The following is a 19,484-nucleotide window of genomic DNA, read 5'->3' as shown; positions in this document are numbered from 1 at the left end:
GATGTTGTTTCTGCTAGCAGATGGCACCAAAGCAAGAGATTGTGAATGGTTTATGATAAAGAGATGGTCAACAACCACACCATGTATTATAACAAAACAAGACGAAGAAAGAGGCGAAATGTTATTGTGTTAAGATTAAAATATAACAGAAAACACAAATCTAAGCATCACTAGAAGTGTCGAAGTTGTCGATTTTCAAGGGACTGATGTCATCTGCAACTTGGAACCCTCCGACGACTCGGGCAAAGAACACCATTTGTTGCTCCAGTGTGTATTTGATGTTCTCTGCCTGTTAACCAAATTATAAATATGCTTTTGCATTATTACTATAATCATATCTTTAAGACTCGTCATTGTACATCCAAAGTGATCAAAGAAGATGTTTACCTTACGAAAACCGTGTTGTTCTCCTTCGTACTCGACAAGGGCAACAGGCAGACCTTTTTCCTTTAGTGCTTGATAGATTTTACGAGATTGATCCGGTGTTACAACCTGCAACATATACAAAGATGATGAATTCAATGTTCACACACGAGTGATGAAACAAAACAAGAAGCAAGAGTGGCAAATTTAAAAACCTTGTCTTCCAATCCTTGGAAAAGGATAATGGGGCAAGAGAACCTATCGACGAAGTTGATTGGTGACCTCTCATAGAAGTCCTTTTCTTCTCCTACATTTGCGTACGTACTAGAGAATTATGGCAGCTGATCCAAAACAAAATTAAAGCAAATATAAAAGAGCTCTTCGAGGCATTTGACTCACCAACAAGATTGTCGATATAGCGGGATTCAAACTTATGACCTTCTTCTTTCAGCATTTTTAAGTCAGCCACCTGCATTAAAAAAGAAGCCAAAGCAAAATATGAGCTATCTACCTGCTCATAAGGTCTTCAAGCACCAATCACCAATGTATTTGAAGACACAAGTGTAAAATTCCTGTAACGATAATTATAATATAGCGTACTCACCCCGTATAAAGACGCTCCAGCCTTGAAGACATCTCTGAATGCCAATGCTGCAAGAGTTGTGTAACCTCCTGCAGAACCTCCAGATATACAGAGCCGCTTAACATCTGCCTTTCCTGAAGATACCTGCCCAAACCAAACATGTTTTGGAATTTTTGTTTCAACATAAAACAGGCAAAGAAAATGCATACCAAGTACTTAGCACATCCACAACAGTCATCCACGTCAACAATCCCCCACCTCCGTAACAACCGCTCCCGATACTCCCGACCATAACCTTCAAAATAATGCAACATTTTGTCACAATAGACCAACGTTTGTATACATGCTGAGAATGGGACACTGAAAACAGGACGTCTCAAGACAATCTTCTTTCACAAAAATGATATAACTGTAGTACAAACCTGTGCTTCCACCATAATTGACATCAACAAATGCCCACCCTCGGCTTGTCCAGTACTGGATATTCAGGTTTAAGGATCCACGTGATTCAGCAGTAGGGCCTCCTGTAGATTCAGATGGTTGAAATTTTTTTATTAAAGAGGCATGCATAGCTGATTTTGCAATATTAGGATGAACAAGTTTGAACTAAGCAAGTTTGAAAGCATATGCAAATGGGTATATTTGCATACCGTGACTCTTGACTAGCAATGGAGGTTTCTCCTCCATGCTAGCGTTGTAGAGCGGATTGGTTGGAGGATAATAGTAAGCATAAGCGTTTTGACCAGGAACCTCTGTTGGAAATTCAATCAATTCTGGCACGCTGAAGAAAGCCTTGTACTTTAAAACATCGGGGGAAGAAGACCAAACAATCTCAGAACTGAGTGCTTTCGTCTTATGCTGATCCAGTGTTACCTGTTGATAGAAGAAGCTATAAATCTACTGCTATCATCAGACACAATATATCCTCAATTAAAACCTACACTGTGAATCATTTTTTACCTTGGCAACTGATGGTGGTAGAACTGCTGATGCTCCCTCAACATAAAGGCATTGATTACCCAATGTCTGAAAATGGAAGCACAGTTTTTCGTTACTTTTGGATTCAACTGGGAATCAAAGGCACAAACTTGAAAAGGAAAAAAAAACGGATATATTACAATGTTGTCATAATCAGTTAAAGGAATATCAAGCAGAGAACATGAACCCTTCGAATCATCCAAAATGCCAAGATATGACTTTCCTTTCTGCCTGCATTCAGGAACAATAAGTTGTTACCAAAGAGAAACACAATTTTTCGATCACATATAGATTATCAGAGAACGGTTGAAGTACTTAAATTTTAGGTTTGCTCCGTATTACCTATAGCTACATGCAATTATGTTCTTCTCTTCAGAGCACTCGATAATTTCGTAGGAGTTTGTACCGAAAACCCATAACGGTTTTGCAAACTCAGCATCTAGAGGATATACTGAAACAACCTCATTGGTACTTTCAATCTGTGACAAAAAAAAAATCCATGTATTGATCAAAGGCAGACTAGAAAACTAAAATGTAACTATAAATGGCAAATGGAAGAGTTTTTTTATACCCATTTATGTATATTCCAAAATCCGTTCTTTCTGTCAGTTACAAAAAAGAGTTCACCTGCATAATAAAGTCAGAGAGTCACAATCTTGGTTAATTGGCTAGAAGAAGAAAGATGATTGCAACGAGTGATTCCTTTTTATTGTCAGAGACCCTAGTTTAGCCTAAAACTTATGAGAAAGAAATGGAAATGGTAGATCGTTTTCTGCATATAATTTCATGTCAGACAAATACCTCTTGGTGACCACTTGGGCTCAGTGGGAGATTCCACATACTCGGGATCACAACCAGCAACACATACACGTTTATCAATAGTTCTGCAAAAAAAGGTATAGCTCTCTGATTAATAACAAAATGCAAGTGTAAAGGAATACAAAAAAGAACTATATAAAAGCATGAACATGATCAGCGGCCTCGATATAAAGTAATCCATATGCAATGCAAGTGGAAAGTAGCAGATGCTCACCCGGCCTCAGAAATGTAGCCAACCCAGAGCTGTGCTTTATCCCAAGGCATGTTAGGGTGAGTCCATTCAATCCAAGCCAAGCGCTCACAGTTGGGGTCCAATCGTGGAAAGGCATAAAAATCATTGCCACTGACAAGAACTTTAGGTTCTGGATCACAAAAGAAATACATTGCAAGGGCAAGTAATAATACTACAAACAAAGTTGGATATATGATGATGATGATTACCATCAAGTGTGTCTCCACTTAAATTGACCTCCACAATGGTTGTAATAGGGTTTGATGTGTCCTGGCGACCATCTACAAAGTCCAGCCAATCGGATCAGTTATAAATCACTGACAAAACCAAACAGTTAAAGGAGCAAGGAACGAACCTTCCCTAACAGTAATGTAGCGGTGAAAACGTGAATCAAAGACTCCATCGGCATAAGTAACAGCTGGGGAACCATAATCAGGGGTGATTGGCTTCGGAGATGAATCTGAAAGTAGAACAAGAACAACATTGAGAAGTTGCCAATTAAGCAAACTCGAAGAGAGAGAGGTGTTGTTATTACCTTTGTGAAGAATGTGTTGCGTGTAAAGGCGCTGATCTTTGTAATTGGAGAAAACAAGTTGATCATCGGAAATCCGGAAAGCACCACCACCGTACTCTTGAGTTAGAGTCCTCACTGCCAACTCTTTTGGTGTGATATCAATTGGTCCCTTTTCTCCTTCCACCACCAAAACCCCTCTCCTTCAACATTCAAATCAATCCAATTAGTTTCTAATCTGATTGAAATCAAAGTAGGTAGGAAGATAAGATACCCGGATTCGTTGGGGCGAGACTCTAGCCAGACGAGACGGCCGCGGGAATCGACGGCGGTGCCGCCGAGACGCTTCGAAGCTCCGGAAACGATGTCGGCGGTGATCGGGGACTTCCAGGAGCCATAAGGAGCGGTGATTTTCTCTTGAAGAGGAGGGGAAGAAGAAGACGACGACGACATGGATGCGAGAGAACGAGATGGCTTGAAGGAGAAGAGATTGAATCTTTGTTTGATGGAAAAAGAAGGAGAAGATGGAGAAAGGAAGAGATGGCGAGCGTTAGAGGACAAGAAGGAAGAGGAAGAAGAAGAAGAAGGGAAACGAGTGAGTGAGGTCAAGACTGCCATTTACTTACCAGACTCATCATCATCCTAGAATTTACCAACAGTGAGGCACGTGCTTGGGCTTGGTTTGATATGGGCTTATAATGGTGCCTCCGTTGTTGTTTTCTTTTTGGATCAAAATGGTGGCTCCGTTATGTTGTCTAGTATTAGACCTCCTTTTTTAACTCCATTTGGCACATCGGATACTATGTTTTAATGGTTTCTGTAGAGATTTAAAGGTGATATATTGTTTCTGCTACCAGATGCCGCCAAAGCAAGAGAATAGGATCAAGCTTAGATCATTTTTTAGAGGACTCATGCAAGCAAGCAGATACCTCACTCCGCTCAATGAAAAGCCAAAGATGGGTTCTCAAGTCTCCGCATTACGTCTACAGGGATGCTACATTCCATTTGGAACACAAGCGTAGGATGTTAGATATTCTCTACTCCCGACTGTTCAAACTGATGATGCAACTTGATCGCCCTGCTGGTTTTTGACGTGGAAAACCTAATACTCATAAAACCTAATGAAAAGGAAAGAGTAGGAGGTCATTTTTTTCTTCTTCTTGTTTTCTAATGTCAATGACCCCTAAGTTCCAACTAGATAAGATAATTTACTTATTTAACTCATTGGTTTAAAGGAATGTGGATTACCCAAAGTTTATGAGGTACGTACATTGTTTGTCACAAAGATATAAATTCAGATTCTTGTTACTGTTGTTAATAACCACATATATCCTAGAGTATATTCTGACATTTCTTCAATATTCTTTGAGAAGCAAACTAAATAGTAATGTAGGGATTTTGTGTGTTTCAATAAACTGAAGAGCCACTTCCATTTGAACGGTTGAAGTTGAAATGAAAAAACCAAATAATGTATGTGTGGTTGTGGGCAATGAAAAGGAAAGATTAGGATGTGATTTTGATTTTTTTCCTTGTTGTTTTCTGATGTCAAAGACCCTTAAATTCCAACTAGATAAGATATTTTAACTCATCGGTTTACAGAATATGGATTCTTACACAACCAATATTTTGTCACATATACCATGTGTCAAAGCACCATTTAGACGCAATTGACAATAATTATAATATAACGTTTCTCTATACTTTTAAGTTTAATAACCAGTCAGTTGATTTTTCCTTACAATTTGGAATTTCCAATATTGACTAGTGAATATATGTAACCATAATAATGGTCTTTCTAACCTTTTTCTTTGTGAACTAGCTTTTCATGTGTGCTATAAATCATACTATAACTGTAGATTTTCTTGCGTGAGTAAAATACTATCAAATTTTGTAGTATACTCTAACCACACTTGAAACCTGTCAGTGTAAAACCAAAATTTTGTGTAAAAGAACTGCTCACTAGTATGATACTATCAACACTGAAAACAAAAGCAATAAGACTGTTAATCAAATTAATCAGATCCTAATTGCAAGAATGAGAAATAGGATTAGATTCAGTCTTCTTGCTTGAAAGAAGAAAATGATTAGATTCAGCCATCCAGGTAACCTTGAAGAATCAATGGAGACTTTAGACAAACACAGACATATATGTCATTACAAACGTCACCGTTCTTCTTGTTTTACTTTTCTACAAATAATATTTTATGTTCTTTTTCTTAGCTTTACAAAACTGGGTCCAAATCATTAATTTTTGTTTTCTCAATAATTAGATAAATTCAAAATTGAATAGTATATACAAATACTAGTGTTAGTTATTTTGATTGTTGCTTTGAACTACTTATATAGAAATAAAATAAAGAACAATTTAGGAGCTGATGATATTGATTAAAAAGTAGGTGACACAATAAAGACTTATTTTTTAGGGATTAGGAGCAATTTAGGAACTATTTTTTTTACTTTTTTATTTTAAAAACATAATATAATTTGAGAATATTTTATTTCTTTTTTTAAAAGATATCGAATTTGAAATAATGAAATCCTATTGGTTGGTGAACCTAGAAGTTCACCCTAGGGGGTGAACCCAAGAATGACTCCACAATAAACATGCGAGACCGATGAACATTAAGCTGCTTAGAGCATCTTCAATGTAAAACTCTATATTTTTTTCCAAAATGGAATAAATAGAATATAAAATAAAAATGTTCAAATCCTACTTCCATTTCGTACTCCATAATAGAGTTAAGAACAAAAAAAATAGATTACTCCATTTTTGGAATAAATTTCATTATGGAGTGAGAAATAGAATATAGTTTACTCTATACTCTATTTACTCCATTTTGGAAAGAAAAAATAAAATAAGGTTAGATAAGTCTTTAAAAAATGTAGATAAAGTTAACCAGGTTAATATTACCGCGAACCAATAAAATTTACAAAATGTGTTTTTTGTGTTGCTTGTCGTCTTAGTTAACAACTTTTTTACTATAATACAAAATCACTAGATAAAAGATTATAATTCACTAGAGCCGCTATATTTGAGGCATAGTGATATCAATGTCCAAAAAATCGTTAGATGGTAACTCTTCGTTTGTTTGTAAAGGATGAACGACTACACGAATTTTCTGAAAGTTAGGCGGAGACTAATTGTTAATAAATTATTAATTTATTAATTATATATTTTTCAATTATATTATATATATTAGTTTTAAGTTTAATTATATAATTATTTTGATAAATTATTAAAATTATATACAAAGAAAAAATAAGACTAGTTTGTGAATTTTCATTAACATTATTGTTTGATTTAAGAGATTTGGATCAATTATAACGATTTAAACCGAGTTAAACTGTTTTTAACCAATTTAAAAAAATTAAACCAATCTGAATCGCATAAATCAAATTTTGAAAAAATCGTTTTATCTATAACTGATTTGTTGTTTAAGTGGCCGCCAACGCTCCGCCTAAATTGATTTTTAGAACATGGAGTGATATAGTTTGCAACACATGATAGCGATCAAAATCCTATTGGTGTGTCAATTTCTTTTATGATACTGTCCTCTGCTGTTTAAAATTGGCTATGATACTATTTTAGTTTTATCAGTAGAACTAAACATAGAGTATGCAAGCATGTACTGTGTAAGATTTGTCAAAGAGTCTATGCATAGGTGCGTCGTTTGTGTATATTTGGAAAACGTGTAGCATGTGGAAGGTGAATAGTGTAGATTTATGATTATGGTGATGATACTAGAATGACCGTCACGTTATTACTTTTCATGTATACTCTTACAAATTTACCCATACAAAAAAAAAAAAGGAAGTAGCGAACATGTTCTCGTCTATATAAGGTCTCTGTTTATCTTCTTCTCCACACAACCATTCGCTCTCTCTTTCTGCCTTTCCTGCAATTAAATATTCAAATGGCACCCTGCATCGACACTTCCAGAAGCACCGGAAAAGCCCTTCTTTGTCAAGACGATGATTCTCGCTTCCATTACATAAATCTCTTCCCTGGTCGAATTTCACGATCACCCATCACAATCACAAGCTCTCTGGTTCCAGATTTTGATCGAGACGATGGTGATGTCTGGTTTAAGATGCTTGACGAAGCTAAATCCGACGTCGAGCAAGAACCGGTTTTGTCAAGCTACTATCACTCTTCCATTACATCGCACCGATCCTTAGAATCCGCTTTGGCGAACATTCTCTCGGTAAAGCTAAGCACTTTAGCCTTACCAAGCAACACCCTCTTCGAACTCTTCATCAGCGTCTTGGAAGAAAGCCCAGCGATCATCGAATCGGCGAAACAAGACCTGTTAGCAGCAAAGGAAAGAGACCCAGCTTGCGTTAGCTACGTCCACTGCTTCCTAAGCTTCAAAGGCTTTCTCGCTTGTCAAGCTCATCGCATCGCTCACAAGCTCTGGGCCCAAGACAGAAAGATCCTCGCTTTGCTCATCCAAAACAGAGTATCCGAAGCTTTCGCCGTCGATATCCATCCCGGAGCTAAGATCGGGAAAGGGGTGTTGTTAGATCACGCGACGGCCGTGGTGATCGGAGAGACTGCGGTGGTTGGAGACAACGTTTCGATTCTCCACGGCGTGACGCTCGGAGGAACAGGGAAGCAGTGCGGCGATCGGCATCCGAAGATCGGTGACGGAGTCTTGATCGGAGCAGGGACTTGTGTATTGGGGAACATAACAATCGGCGAGGGAGCTAAGGTTGGATCGGGGTCGGTGGTGCTTAAAGACGTGCCGCCGCATACGACGGCGGTGGGAAACCCGGCGAGATTGATCGGTGGGAAAGAGAATCCGAAAATGCTTGATAAGATACCCGGTTTGAGCATGGACCAGACATCGTACTTAACCGAGTGGTCTGATTATGTCATCTAAAACAGAAACAAAACAAAAGGTGTAATTATTGTCTTCGCGGCGTGTTATCTAATCCACGTGTAAAGTAAATATAAATCAAAGTAAAAAAATAATTACTTTTTTTGTACTGGGTTAAGGTACCAATTACTCTGATTTGCAAACAAACTAGTACATTTTTGTACTGGGTTAAGGTACCAATTAAACAGTTAACCAAGAAATTGAACCGGTTCGCCAATGCATCACGGAGTCGAAAGCTAAAACCTTTCTCCGCTTTGCCTTTGCACTTTCTCCTAGGCATATGGCAGCACTTCACAGGTTCTTAACGTTATTAGAGAACAAGGTTTAATCTGAGCTGCTCTTCTCCATGGCTGAGACCTCGACCTCCATTACCATGGATAAACCATATCGTTGATTTAAGTAATGCCAATGATGATAAGTTGATGGATTTGTTCTGAAATGTGGATGTGTTTTGTCTTCACTTAAAGTGCGTGAGTTAGCTGAAAAGGAGCCTGTAAATGCTGCTGCAGTGATTTTACCAGATTCTTGACTATCATACTCATTGGAACAACCTATTGCTTTATTTTTCTTTACTAGTTGGAATGTTGTTTTCATCTTTGGGTATATCCCAAAGACTGGTGAAGACTAGAGGTATGCAATAGCACTAGTCTTTGCACCATATTCTTATCTCTTTTTTGTGTGGACAGATAGTAGGCAGGGAACGCCAGAAAAGTGAGTGCAGTCCGGTTTGAAAGAGTTAAATGATATGAATAGAAGTTTCAGAGGCACGCGATGTAAGAAACATGGTTCCCAAATTCGTGAGAAAATGGAGCAGTGAGGAAGAGTCCTCTGAGGGGGTAACCAGCATGCTCTGATGAGCATTTAATTCCTGAAAATGAAAGTATGAAAACAGAGTAATGATCATTGCTCCTGTTTTGGAGTAATGGTTTTATGCTCTTTCTCTCTGTTTAACATAGTTAGCTTCTTTAAGCATCTCATTCAAGAGTATGAAAACATTAAGTTATGTATTTTCACCGTTATTGCGGTCATAGTGGATGTAGTAGTCTCACAAGATGCAATGAGTAAGCTAAATATAAGCTCCACAGGTCTTTCCTCATTCACCATATCACCTTCTTTCTTCACCTCATCTATCATTATATATCTCCATGAAGTCTCCATATCTTTAATTCATTTGATGATGCTTCTTCTCTCCTCTCTTCAAACGTTTTATTTTTTCATCTTCATCACATTTCGGCGTGTGCCTTTTAGCTGGAAAAAATGGACGCCAAGTGCAAATAACTAGACAAATCCTAATATGGACCAAAGATATTACCATAAGACCAATGTAGAGAGCCTTCCAAAAACAAGGATCAAAAGGAGACTTAACTAAATAAAAAAAAAACTGAAATCTCTAAAGTTTACTACAGGGTTGTTTTTTTTTCTCAAGTTTGATGTCACTTTGTGATAATTTCTTCTAGTATCAACTGCAATACAATAAAAATATAAACCCCAATCAAACACAGAGAAGTGAGTAAGATAGATGTTTGACCACTTCATTTTATTGAGTTAGGGTTCATTATATCCTTCCGATGGTATCTTTGACCTCAAAGACCCTTTGGGAGGAGCTAGTTAGATTCTAGATGCTCTCGTGTTGTTAGGTCGATTTTGTGTATGAATCTTTCCTTTAACACTCTGGGACCGAGACGCTGCAGAGCAATCTGTCTCATCTACCTGTGGAAGTCCTTGCCTGCTTGAATAACATGTTATCCTTCCCAAAGATTCTAACAAGAGCTTCTGGATAACTCTTGATGAAACACTCGTTGTCTTGATTGAAAATCTCAAAATTCACTGTCAGGACTGTCGAAACAATAGTCTTGGAGCCGAGGACGCTCGTCCGGAACAATGAACCGTGCCTGAAGCACAAACCAGAGAGAAGAAAGAAGAGATATGAGGCGGAATATTGACACCTGTAAAAACCAACTTTGACATTCTTTTCTTGGCAAATGGAGGGGATATCTCGTCGAAACTTACAAGACAAACTAATACATACTAATAAAATAAAATAAAATACATAACTTAAGATACAAGTTTTGATTCATTTTCTGCTTTGTTTTTCTTAGTTGTGCATAAAATTTAAAGTTACAAAAATTAGTAGACCAAATATAAGATCTTGACAACTAGTAAAGCTATAAAGCTATAAAGTAAAAAAAAAAAGCTATAAAGTAAAATACACAACTTAAGATACAAGTTTGATTCATTTTCTGCTTTGTTTTTCTTTGTTTTTTTTAATTATTAATCAGCTATTAGTAAACATTGATTTTGTTCACAAGTTCTGCTGGGAGCAGTACCCTTGGCCCTTGGCTGTACAATCAATTATTCCATCATGTTCATTGGTATTGATGTCTTATATAGTATTTTTGTTTAATAGTTACACCGAAAGAAATGAACTATCTGATGAAATTCATATGTATAATAATGTCTCAAGTGGTATTTTACATGAGTTGTAACAAGAGTGAGGGAAATGTTTGTACAATCAGACACGCACCCTTGAAGAATAGTTCCAATCATGAATATGAATATAGCAATAATGACTCTCACACTACTACACTCGACCATCGTCATCAATTCCAAGCAGTGCTTGGAATGGCAATGTCGGTCAAGAGGCTCTCGGAGCTCCCTTCCCCGTAACTTTGTGATTCCTTGACCTCAATGCCTCCATCGATCTTAGTGAGCTGGCTGAGTAGAGCTTTGAGGACCATCTGATCTGATGAACTGAACGAATCTAGCCCTGGGAGCATGGCGGGGGATGAACCACCAGTGAACAAGGGGATAGGGTTCTTGCAAGGAGTCTCGAGTTCAGAGACTGAGTCGGTTAGGTTTGAGTGTATGGTTTGGTTCTGTGACAAATTGGAGAAGCAGGGCACTTGCTCATTGGTGAAGAAGTGCTGATCATGACCGAGGTAAGAAGAGGGTTCTTGGTCAAAGTTGATGTAAGAATCCATCAGTGGAGGAAGAGAAGCGGAGACTGTCTCGTCAAAACAGCTTCCCATGTTGTCTCCTTGTGTGTTCTTGTGGAACACTCTACACAGGACCCAGTCTTCCTCCTGTACCTCTGGAGAGTTCAGAGTAGGAGGATCAAAGGAACCCTGGAGACGAAACTCGTGCATGACCCAATCAGTTTTACGACCACGGGGAGCTCGACCTTGATAAAACACCAATGTCTTCCTCATCCCAACAAGCTTGCCCTTTCTTAGAATGGCTCTGTCTTTCCCTGTGGCTTTCCAATATCCGGTGGCCGTTGCTCTGTTTGTTCTCAGCCCAGTCGCGTATTTCCTATCTCTCTGGCTGTAGAAATACCAATCCTTGCCACCCACGCATGCCGTTTCTGATCATTTGAAACATACAACCAAAACATTTTTTTAACTTTATATTCTGTTTTCTTGTTTTAGCTTGTTAAAACATAAGTACAAAACTCAGTACATCAGTGACAACAAAAAACAATGATTAGAACATTTTTATTCGAACAAGAAAATTATTAATATGTAGTGCATTTATTATTTAATTTTGTAAATATGAACCAATACTAAAGGACAATTTAACCAATTTATTTGTTTCATAAAATCTTCATGTGCTTTTCAAATATTTATTTCAGAACTTATTTTTTATCTTATTTTTTATTCGGAGATACTTTTTTAATAAAATGCTTTTAATGTTGATTTTTTTAAAAGAAGTATATACAGGTTTGATTAAATAAAATATTTCAATGAGACCCTATATTTATTTTTATAAAATGAGAATAAAATATTATATAGGTTCATGTTGTTATATTTTAGATATAAATAAATTTAATACTAAAAATAAAAATAAAATATCATTATTATTTTTAGAATATTATTATATTTAAAACATAAAATTTTGTTTTTCTTATTTTCTATGATTATTTTAGATGTTTTCTTATATTAAGAAAACTATAACAATAACTGTATGTATAGGATCCGTAGTTAAAAGTATTGATCATGTATATTTATTTGAATAAAACATGTAGCAGGTTATGCATAATTATCTAACGTTACAAAACCATGTATTAGGTTATTTACTGATGTAGTATTTACAAAATAAATAAATATATATATATATATATATATATATATATATATATATATAAACATCCGTCAACATTTTATATATTAAAACAGAAATCACAATTTTGATTCATGTATGATTTTTTTTTAAAATAGACATATTTTTAGAAAGTCATGTTATATTTAATATCTAACCTTATCATTTAAATTTTGGGACTACCAGAAATTTTATTGGACTATCAATAATTGGATTTAAACAATAAATGATCCATTGGATTTATAGATAGTATAAATTAAATAGATATAATTTAATATTGTAATACTATACTTCTATATGCTAAATATTTAAATATTTGTCGATGTTAATTTTTAAAATTATAATTTTTTTTTTAAATAATAAAAATCAAAAATTATTAATCTTTACTACCTTAAACCAATGAAAACAAATTTTAAACTATATAGTTTATTTTAAAAATTAAAAAATAACAATTATTTAATTATTTACTCGATAATATAAATCTATAAAGCGAAAAATTTACTTTTTTTTTAACTTTCTAAATTTATGAAATGTTACAATATCTTTGAATATGACAATAAAACAATATTTTACTAATCTTTATATATATAGTTACAATTTTAATAATGAAATAATAATCTAAGAATATATATAGAAAAAGATGCAAATACATGTGAAAGTTTGAAATAATATATTCAGTGAAAAAATATACAGTAAATTTATTATGTTTTAAAAATTGATAAACACATATATAAATTATAATATATACCAATTTAGAATTGAAAACAAAATATTTATATAAAAATAAATGAAAACAAAAATCTATGCGGTTGCGCGGATCGAGATCTAGTGTGATTCTTGAAGCAAAAGTCTCAAATTGGAACCCAACACGTGTGGATGAGTTGTATGAATGAATTTCAAGTTTGTTATTATATAAATGGGAGCTTTGTTTGAATAAAGAAAAAGTATATTTATAAAATGAGTGCCGACTCATTTGATAATTACGTAGTTGAAGGGTCAATATCTTGATTTGAAAAATAATCAAGGACCCATTAAAGGCGTACCAAAGGAGAAGAAGAATCTAATTATGATCAAACAGAACGAATATTATTTGAAATTTTCCAAAACTTTTTAAATATGTCCACTTAGCCAAAAAAAAAAATCACACTCAAAGGTTACAAACCAACAAAACCTAGATATTGACTTATTCGTCGTTATTATCTTATCTTATGATATTCCTATCCAAACTTTTTTCAAGTATTTTTGGTTGACGATAACGCCAAGAGTGTCAACTTCTCTTGTAAATACGTGTTCCTAATTTTCTCTTTTGCAGTTATTTGTAAGAACTATGGGTTTGTTTGTAATAAGAATTATGTGTTTGTTTGTAAGAATTATGTGTATCTTATATATTAAAACAAAAGTCACAACATTGATTTATGTGTGATTTTTTTTAAAAATAGATCTAATGGACCTATTCCTAAAAAGTCATGTTACATTTAATTTCTAATCTTATCATTTAAATTTTGGGTCTAATAGAAATTTTTATTGGGCTATCAATAATTAGAACAATATATGATCCACTGAATTTATAGATAGTATAAATTAAATAGATATGATTTAATATTATAATACTATACTTCCATATATTAATTATTTAAATATTTGTCGATGTTAACTTTTAAAATTATAAATATTTTTTTAAATATTAATCTTTACTACCTTAAACCAACGAAAACAAATTAACTATACAATTTATTTTAAAATTAAACGAAAACTAAATGTTTAATTATTTATTCGATAATATAAATCTATGAAGCGAAAAGTTTAATTTTTTAAAACTTTCTAAATTTGTGAAATGTTATAATATTTTTGAATATGACAATATAACAATATTTTACTAATCTTTATATATATATATATATAGTTACGATTTTAATAATAAAATAATAATCCGAATATATATATATATATATAGAAGAAGATACAAATACATATGAAAGTTTGAAATAATCTACTCAATGAAAAATACACCGTGTACTTATTATATTTTAAAAATTGATAGACACATATATATTATAATATATACCAATTTAGAATTGAAAACAAAATGTTTATATAAAAATAAAATGAAAACAAAAACATGGGCGGTTGCGCGGATCGAGATCTAGTGTTTGTTTATATGAGTAGTTTTCCTAATCTATAAGAGATACATACATGCCAATAATGGTAATGATATGTTTGAATAAGGATTAGTAATATGTAAGTATATGTATAGACTATGCTGTAAAATATCTAGAATTATAATAATCTTATTAAGTGACATCATTGGATGGTTATTAGACATCACTACGGATTTTTTTAGTGGATATGGATTAACTAACCTCGATCTTTTGATTTAAGGGATAATATTTCATAAGAAAATAGAAGAAAAATCATTTGATCCTGGTTCTTAATTATGTTTCTAGACCAAAATCACGAACACGAACGAACAAGGTATCTAAACTATAATCATGACGGTGAATTCACTAATATCCATAAAAAAAAAACTAAAGAAACTTTTAGCTACATGTATGTATCAAGTATGTGATGGAAGTTAAGCACGCGCGTGATCTTAAAGTTAGAAAGATAAGATTGTAGTAATTAAGAGACGTACTGGGGATGTCCCAAGGCTCGCACTTGTTGAGATCGACTTGGATCAAGAGGAGTGGAGGAGGTTGTTTAGTATTGTGACCAAGCGATCGTGCCATCAAGTAATCGCAGACAAGCTCGTCGTCCTTTGGGTGAAATCTGAATCCTGGGGGCAACTTTGCCTCCACCATGCTTATACTACTCTCCTTCTCCTCCTCCGACTCCATGCTCCTCTCTCTCTCTCTTTGTTGAGATCCTTTGATCACTGAATGGTTAGATTTTAGGTTTATAATATTTGATGATGATCTTTTTGATTAGCGGACAATTAGTTAAGAGGGAAAGAGAGAGAAAATAATGATTATTGGTGATCATGGGTGTGCCCGAGGAGGAGACCCGTGGTTTAAGTAGTAATTAACTGCCCAACTTATAGTAGTATATTATTATTTCCATCAAACTTGATTTTTTTTACTATTCAACAAACTAATAAGTAATTTTTCAAACTACAACCAAAATCTCGTTTTAGAAATTGTTACTATAATCATATGTGAGAATTTCCTTGAAAGAGCAAATTTTAAATTATTAAATTACATATTTAACTGAAAATAGTTAATCAAAAGCAAAAATCACACATATTTTTGCAGCAACACAAAACCAAAGAAGATAATTATTTTGGTTAATTGTTCCCCTGAATATTTGTGTCTGGGGAATTTTTCTGCAAATCCAATTTGTGCTTTCATATTAGATACTAAAACAAACTCTTTTCATTCTACAACCAATATATCGTTTTGACATTTGTATACAACAAAACATTCATTTTAAAATTATTTTATATCTTAATGCGAAACATACCTAATGTGAACCGGGAAGAGTACCAAATTTGGTTTCGCGACTATAACATGAACATGTAAGTGAAAAAATGGTTACGGTTTAATTAAACCTTTAATATTGCATTATGACATGTTTATGTATACATAAACAGTGGGGTGGCTGCCATGAAACAGGAGACAACAATTAAAAATTGTAATACCGTCCATTTGATTTTTTTTTTAACACTATTAATTTCTTATTTACTTGTGGGTTTTAATATATTTACCGTCTCTGAATTTTTTTGAAGTACTTACTTAGAAATTGTGATATAACAAAGTAAGTTTTACGTTGGAGAATTAGACAACTAAAGTTTAATATATAAAGAATGTCCAACTCTAATTAGTATGAGGTCTTTTAGAAAGGAAACCAAAAGTAAATTCATGCGGACTTGCCAATTAGGCTCAAAGTGGACAATATCGTACTAATCGGATAATAAAGAGTTAGACATGACTTATACAATCTCAACAATTGGTATCAGAGCGGTTGACCGAGAAATCTGCAAGAAGACCAAAATACCCTTCGAGTAGAAAAGAGACCCATCGAGTTAGGATTGGAAGGTGTGTGTGGCAGAGATCAAGTCAAAAGATCCCTGAAAGTCAGTTATGGGACACGAGATGAATGTGATCTTTAGTTTGAGAGAGAAAATGTAATATAACAAGCTAAATCTCACATTAGAGATTTAAACAATGAGAGTCTAATATATAAAGAGATGTACAACTCTAATTAGTACGATGCGTTTTGGAAAGGAAATCAAAATTAAATCCATGTAAATTTGCTAATTAGACTCAAAATAAATAATATCATATTAATCGGATAATAAAGAGTTGGACATGTGCTGTGCAATCTCAACAGAAATAGTCTTGTGAAACGTACATGCGAGTATTTCTGTTTATTTTTTGCCTTGGTCATTGTAAAATGGTCTCGCATTGTAATCTCCGTCTTTAAATACGCCAAATTATATAATTTGTCGTAGTCATAAACATAATTGCTTCGTTTTTAAAACAGCATAATCCGAGTAAATCAAATGAATAATTCATGGGAACAGCTGGATCCGAAAGGCCCGCGTGGCCCAAAGACGTAGACCATTCATCTTTCCCTCTGCAAAATTCCACAGGTTATATTTATAATAAAAACGGTGAATAGTTTAATTAATTAACTTTTTTAAACTAATTAATTAACCAATGGTTCATTACATGGATAATTACGACATAAAATAATCAAAAACTTGGTTTAAAATGTGAACATGTCTTTATAATAGCTTTGCCATATAAACAAATCCAGTTTCATTTTAGTCGTCACCTCAGGTCATCACCATCTGCAACATGCTACTACTACTACTAGTCATTAAATGTTAAATTATCTAACACAAATAAGAATATTGAATAATGAAGAAGAAGCTGGTCCATAAATATATGTAAGTAAATGTTAAATTATTAAACACAAATAAGAATATTGTATAATGAAGAAGAAGCTGGTCCATAAATATATGTACGATTCATTGAGAGTGTAGGGAAGGTATTGGTTCCGATGTTGTCGTTTGTTAGTGGCTTGGATAGGTGGAAGTGATGGCCACAGTAACAGCAAAAACTTTAAAGTTGGACTTTGTCAAACTTCAGTCTTTTGATGTTTGGATAGAGACAAACTTATTTGAGTTCCTCTTTAGATTTTAAACGTACTTTCAGAACGATAGAGAGTACCTTTCTATTCAATTGGACAGAACCATAATCCTTGGAGTATGTGCGGTATTGTGCATTCCATTATGATACAATATTGTATGTTTTTAGCCCATGCATACGACTTATTGTTTTTATAAGGTTTTTCGGCCGAGCCGTGAGGCAGTGATGGTCATAAGTTTAAACTATTATATTAGGGATCTTACACAACTTTGTATACTTATTCCGTTCTGTTAAGATGGAAATTTTAGGAAATACTATTTTGCAAAATATTTTTTTTTATGTTTCAAATGGATTTCTATTAATTAATAATAAAAACTGTAGTTTTAAGAAAATTAATTGAGTGTTAAATTATTACTGGTATGAAATTATTTAAACTAGAAAATACAAAAATCGATGTATTATGATAATGTTTAATATTTTTTTAATATGTACGAAAAATTAAATATTTTACTATTAAAACAGATATAGTATCTATACTATTATTTGCGAAGTAAATTTTTTCAACAGAGCTCTCACGTTAAAAGTTAGAGCGGTTAATATCGTTTATACCCTTAATAAATAATTTTATAAATTAGTCAAAAAAATAAAAAAAAGAATTTCAAATCAATCTGATTAAAAATGTGATTAAAATTAATAATAAATCGTTTATACCCTTAATGAATAAATGATATAAATTAGTCAAAAATAAAAACGAATTTAAAATATATCTGATTAAATAAATGATTAAAATTAAGGGGAAATTAATAATAATCTATACTATTATTTGCGAAGTAAATTTTTGAAACGGAGCTCTCACGTTAAAAATTAGAGCGGTTAATATCGTTTATACCCTTAATGAATAATTATATAAATTAGTCAAAAAAAATAAAAAAATGAATTTCAAATCAATCTGATTAAAAAAGTGATTAAAATTAATAATAAATCATTTATACCCTTAATGAATAAATGATATAAATTAGTCAAAAATAAAAGCAAATTTAAAATATATCTGATAATAAGTGATTAAAATTAATAATAATAAGAACTATCTAAAATATAAATAATTAAAAACAAAGTTCTATTAATACTATTATATTTATATATTTATATTTAGATAATTGATTATAAATAAATATAATAAAATTTTCAAAAATAAAAACATGTTTTAAAACATAAGATAATTCTTAGATATATTCTGTTATTATCTGAAAATAATATTTTATTATAAAATTTATAGTTAGAAATAAAACAATTTATAATTAAATGCTAATTAAATAAATATATTTTCTAAAATATATATGAATGTTTTTAGGGAAATTGTCATAAATAGCACATTCATAGTACCACTTTTCATGTTTACACTAACCACTTTTACCATCACTTTTAATGAAGGGTAAAAGACAATTTTTCCCTTAGGGTTAACTAATCTAGACTTAGGGTTTAGAGTTGAGGAGTGGGGTACGGTTTTTGGAGTGTGAAATTTAGGATTCTAATAAATATATAAATAAATACTTAAAAATATATAAAATTTTTTTAAAAATAGTTTCAAACATAATTTTTGTTTTTCAAAAAGAAATTTGAAAAAAAAAATTAGAAAAAAAAATTTTAAAAAAGAAAAATTTATAAAAAAACTCGAATTTGAAAAAGTATAATTCGAAAACAATTTTTTTTTTATTTAAATAATTATTTATTATATATATAAATAACAAGGGCATAAAAGTCTTTTGCCACTTAATGAAGAATGTATTTTTGAAAATGTCTCTTTAGTGGTGGTAAAAATGAAAAGTGGTACCATGAAAGTGGTAAACATGTAATTTTCCCACGTTTTTAAAATTTAACACAACAATAAACATATATATATTTTTTGATAAAAACTAATGAATATATATTA

At 32.8% G+C, this 19,484-nt stretch overlaps 4 protein-coding genes across 4 annotated transcripts; 2 read left to right on the top strand and 2 right to left on the bottom strand.

Moving 5' to 3' along the window:
• Nucleotides 1-37: 37 nt before the first annotated feature.
• LOC103832547 lies at nucleotides 38-4,167 on the bottom strand. The gene is made up of 18 exons (XM_009108568.3): nucleotides 3,761-4,167; nucleotides 3,511-3,689; nucleotides 3,331-3,435; nucleotides 3,185-3,256; nucleotides 2,958-3,105; nucleotides 2,726-2,808; nucleotides 2,496-2,551; nucleotides 2,267-2,403; nucleotides 2,065-2,155; nucleotides 1,907-1,972; nucleotides 1,597-1,819; nucleotides 1,369-1,470; nucleotides 1,156-1,241; nucleotides 968-1,090; nucleotides 763-832; nucleotides 579-670; nucleotides 388-492; nucleotides 38-289 (listed from the first exon to the last, which is right to left on the bottom strand). The coding sequence occupies exons 1-18, from the start codon at nucleotides 4,102-4,104 to the stop codon at nucleotides 161-163; spliced, it is 2,211 nt and encodes a 736-aa protein (XP_009106816.1). The 5' UTR covers nucleotides 4,105-4,167; the 3' UTR covers nucleotides 38-160.
• A 1,279-nt stretch (nucleotides 4,168-5,446) lies between these two features.
• Nucleotides 5,447-8,495, top strand: LOC103832545 (serine acetyltransferase 1, chloroplastic). The gene has a single exon (XM_009108565.2). The coding sequence runs from the start codon at nucleotides 7,401-7,403 to the stop codon at nucleotides 8,367-8,369; it is 969 nt and encodes a 322-aa protein (XP_009106813.1). The 5' UTR covers nucleotides 5,447-7,400; the 3' UTR covers nucleotides 8,370-8,495.
• Nucleotides 8,496-8,736: 241 nt separating this feature from the next.
• Nucleotides 8,737-10,547, top strand: LOC117127336. Its single transcript, XM_033277406.1, is given in 3 exon segments — nucleotides 8,737-9,809; nucleotides 9,916-10,088; nucleotides 10,091-10,547. Coding segments are annotated over 3 exon segments (483 nt in total). The 5' UTR covers nucleotides 8,737-9,660; the 3' UTR covers nucleotides 10,252-10,547.
• Nucleotides 10,548-10,784: 237 nt separating this feature from the next.
• LOC103832544 (NAC domain-containing protein 21/22) lies at nucleotides 10,785-18,158 on the bottom strand. Its single transcript, XM_009108564.2, has 2 exons — nucleotides 15,097-18,158; nucleotides 10,785-11,730 (listed from the first exon to the last, which is right to left on the bottom strand). Exons 1-2 carry the CDS (start codon nucleotides 15,296-15,298, stop codon nucleotides 10,967-10,969), a joined length of 966 nt encoding a protein of 321 aa, XP_009106812.1. The 5' UTR covers nucleotides 15,299-18,158; the 3' UTR covers nucleotides 10,785-10,966.
• Between the last annotated feature and the right edge of the window lie 1,326 nt (nucleotides 18,159-19,484).

The sequence above is a fragment of the Brassica rapa genome, chromosome A08 (assembly GCF_000309985.2).
Source record: "Brassica rapa cultivar Chiifu-401-42 chromosome A08, CAAS_Brap_v3.01, whole genome shotgun sequence".
Lineage (NCBI taxonomy): Eukaryota > Viridiplantae > Streptophyta > Magnoliopsida > Brassicales > Brassicaceae > Brassica > Brassica rapa.
This window is presented reverse-complemented; position numbering and strand designations above follow the sequence as displayed.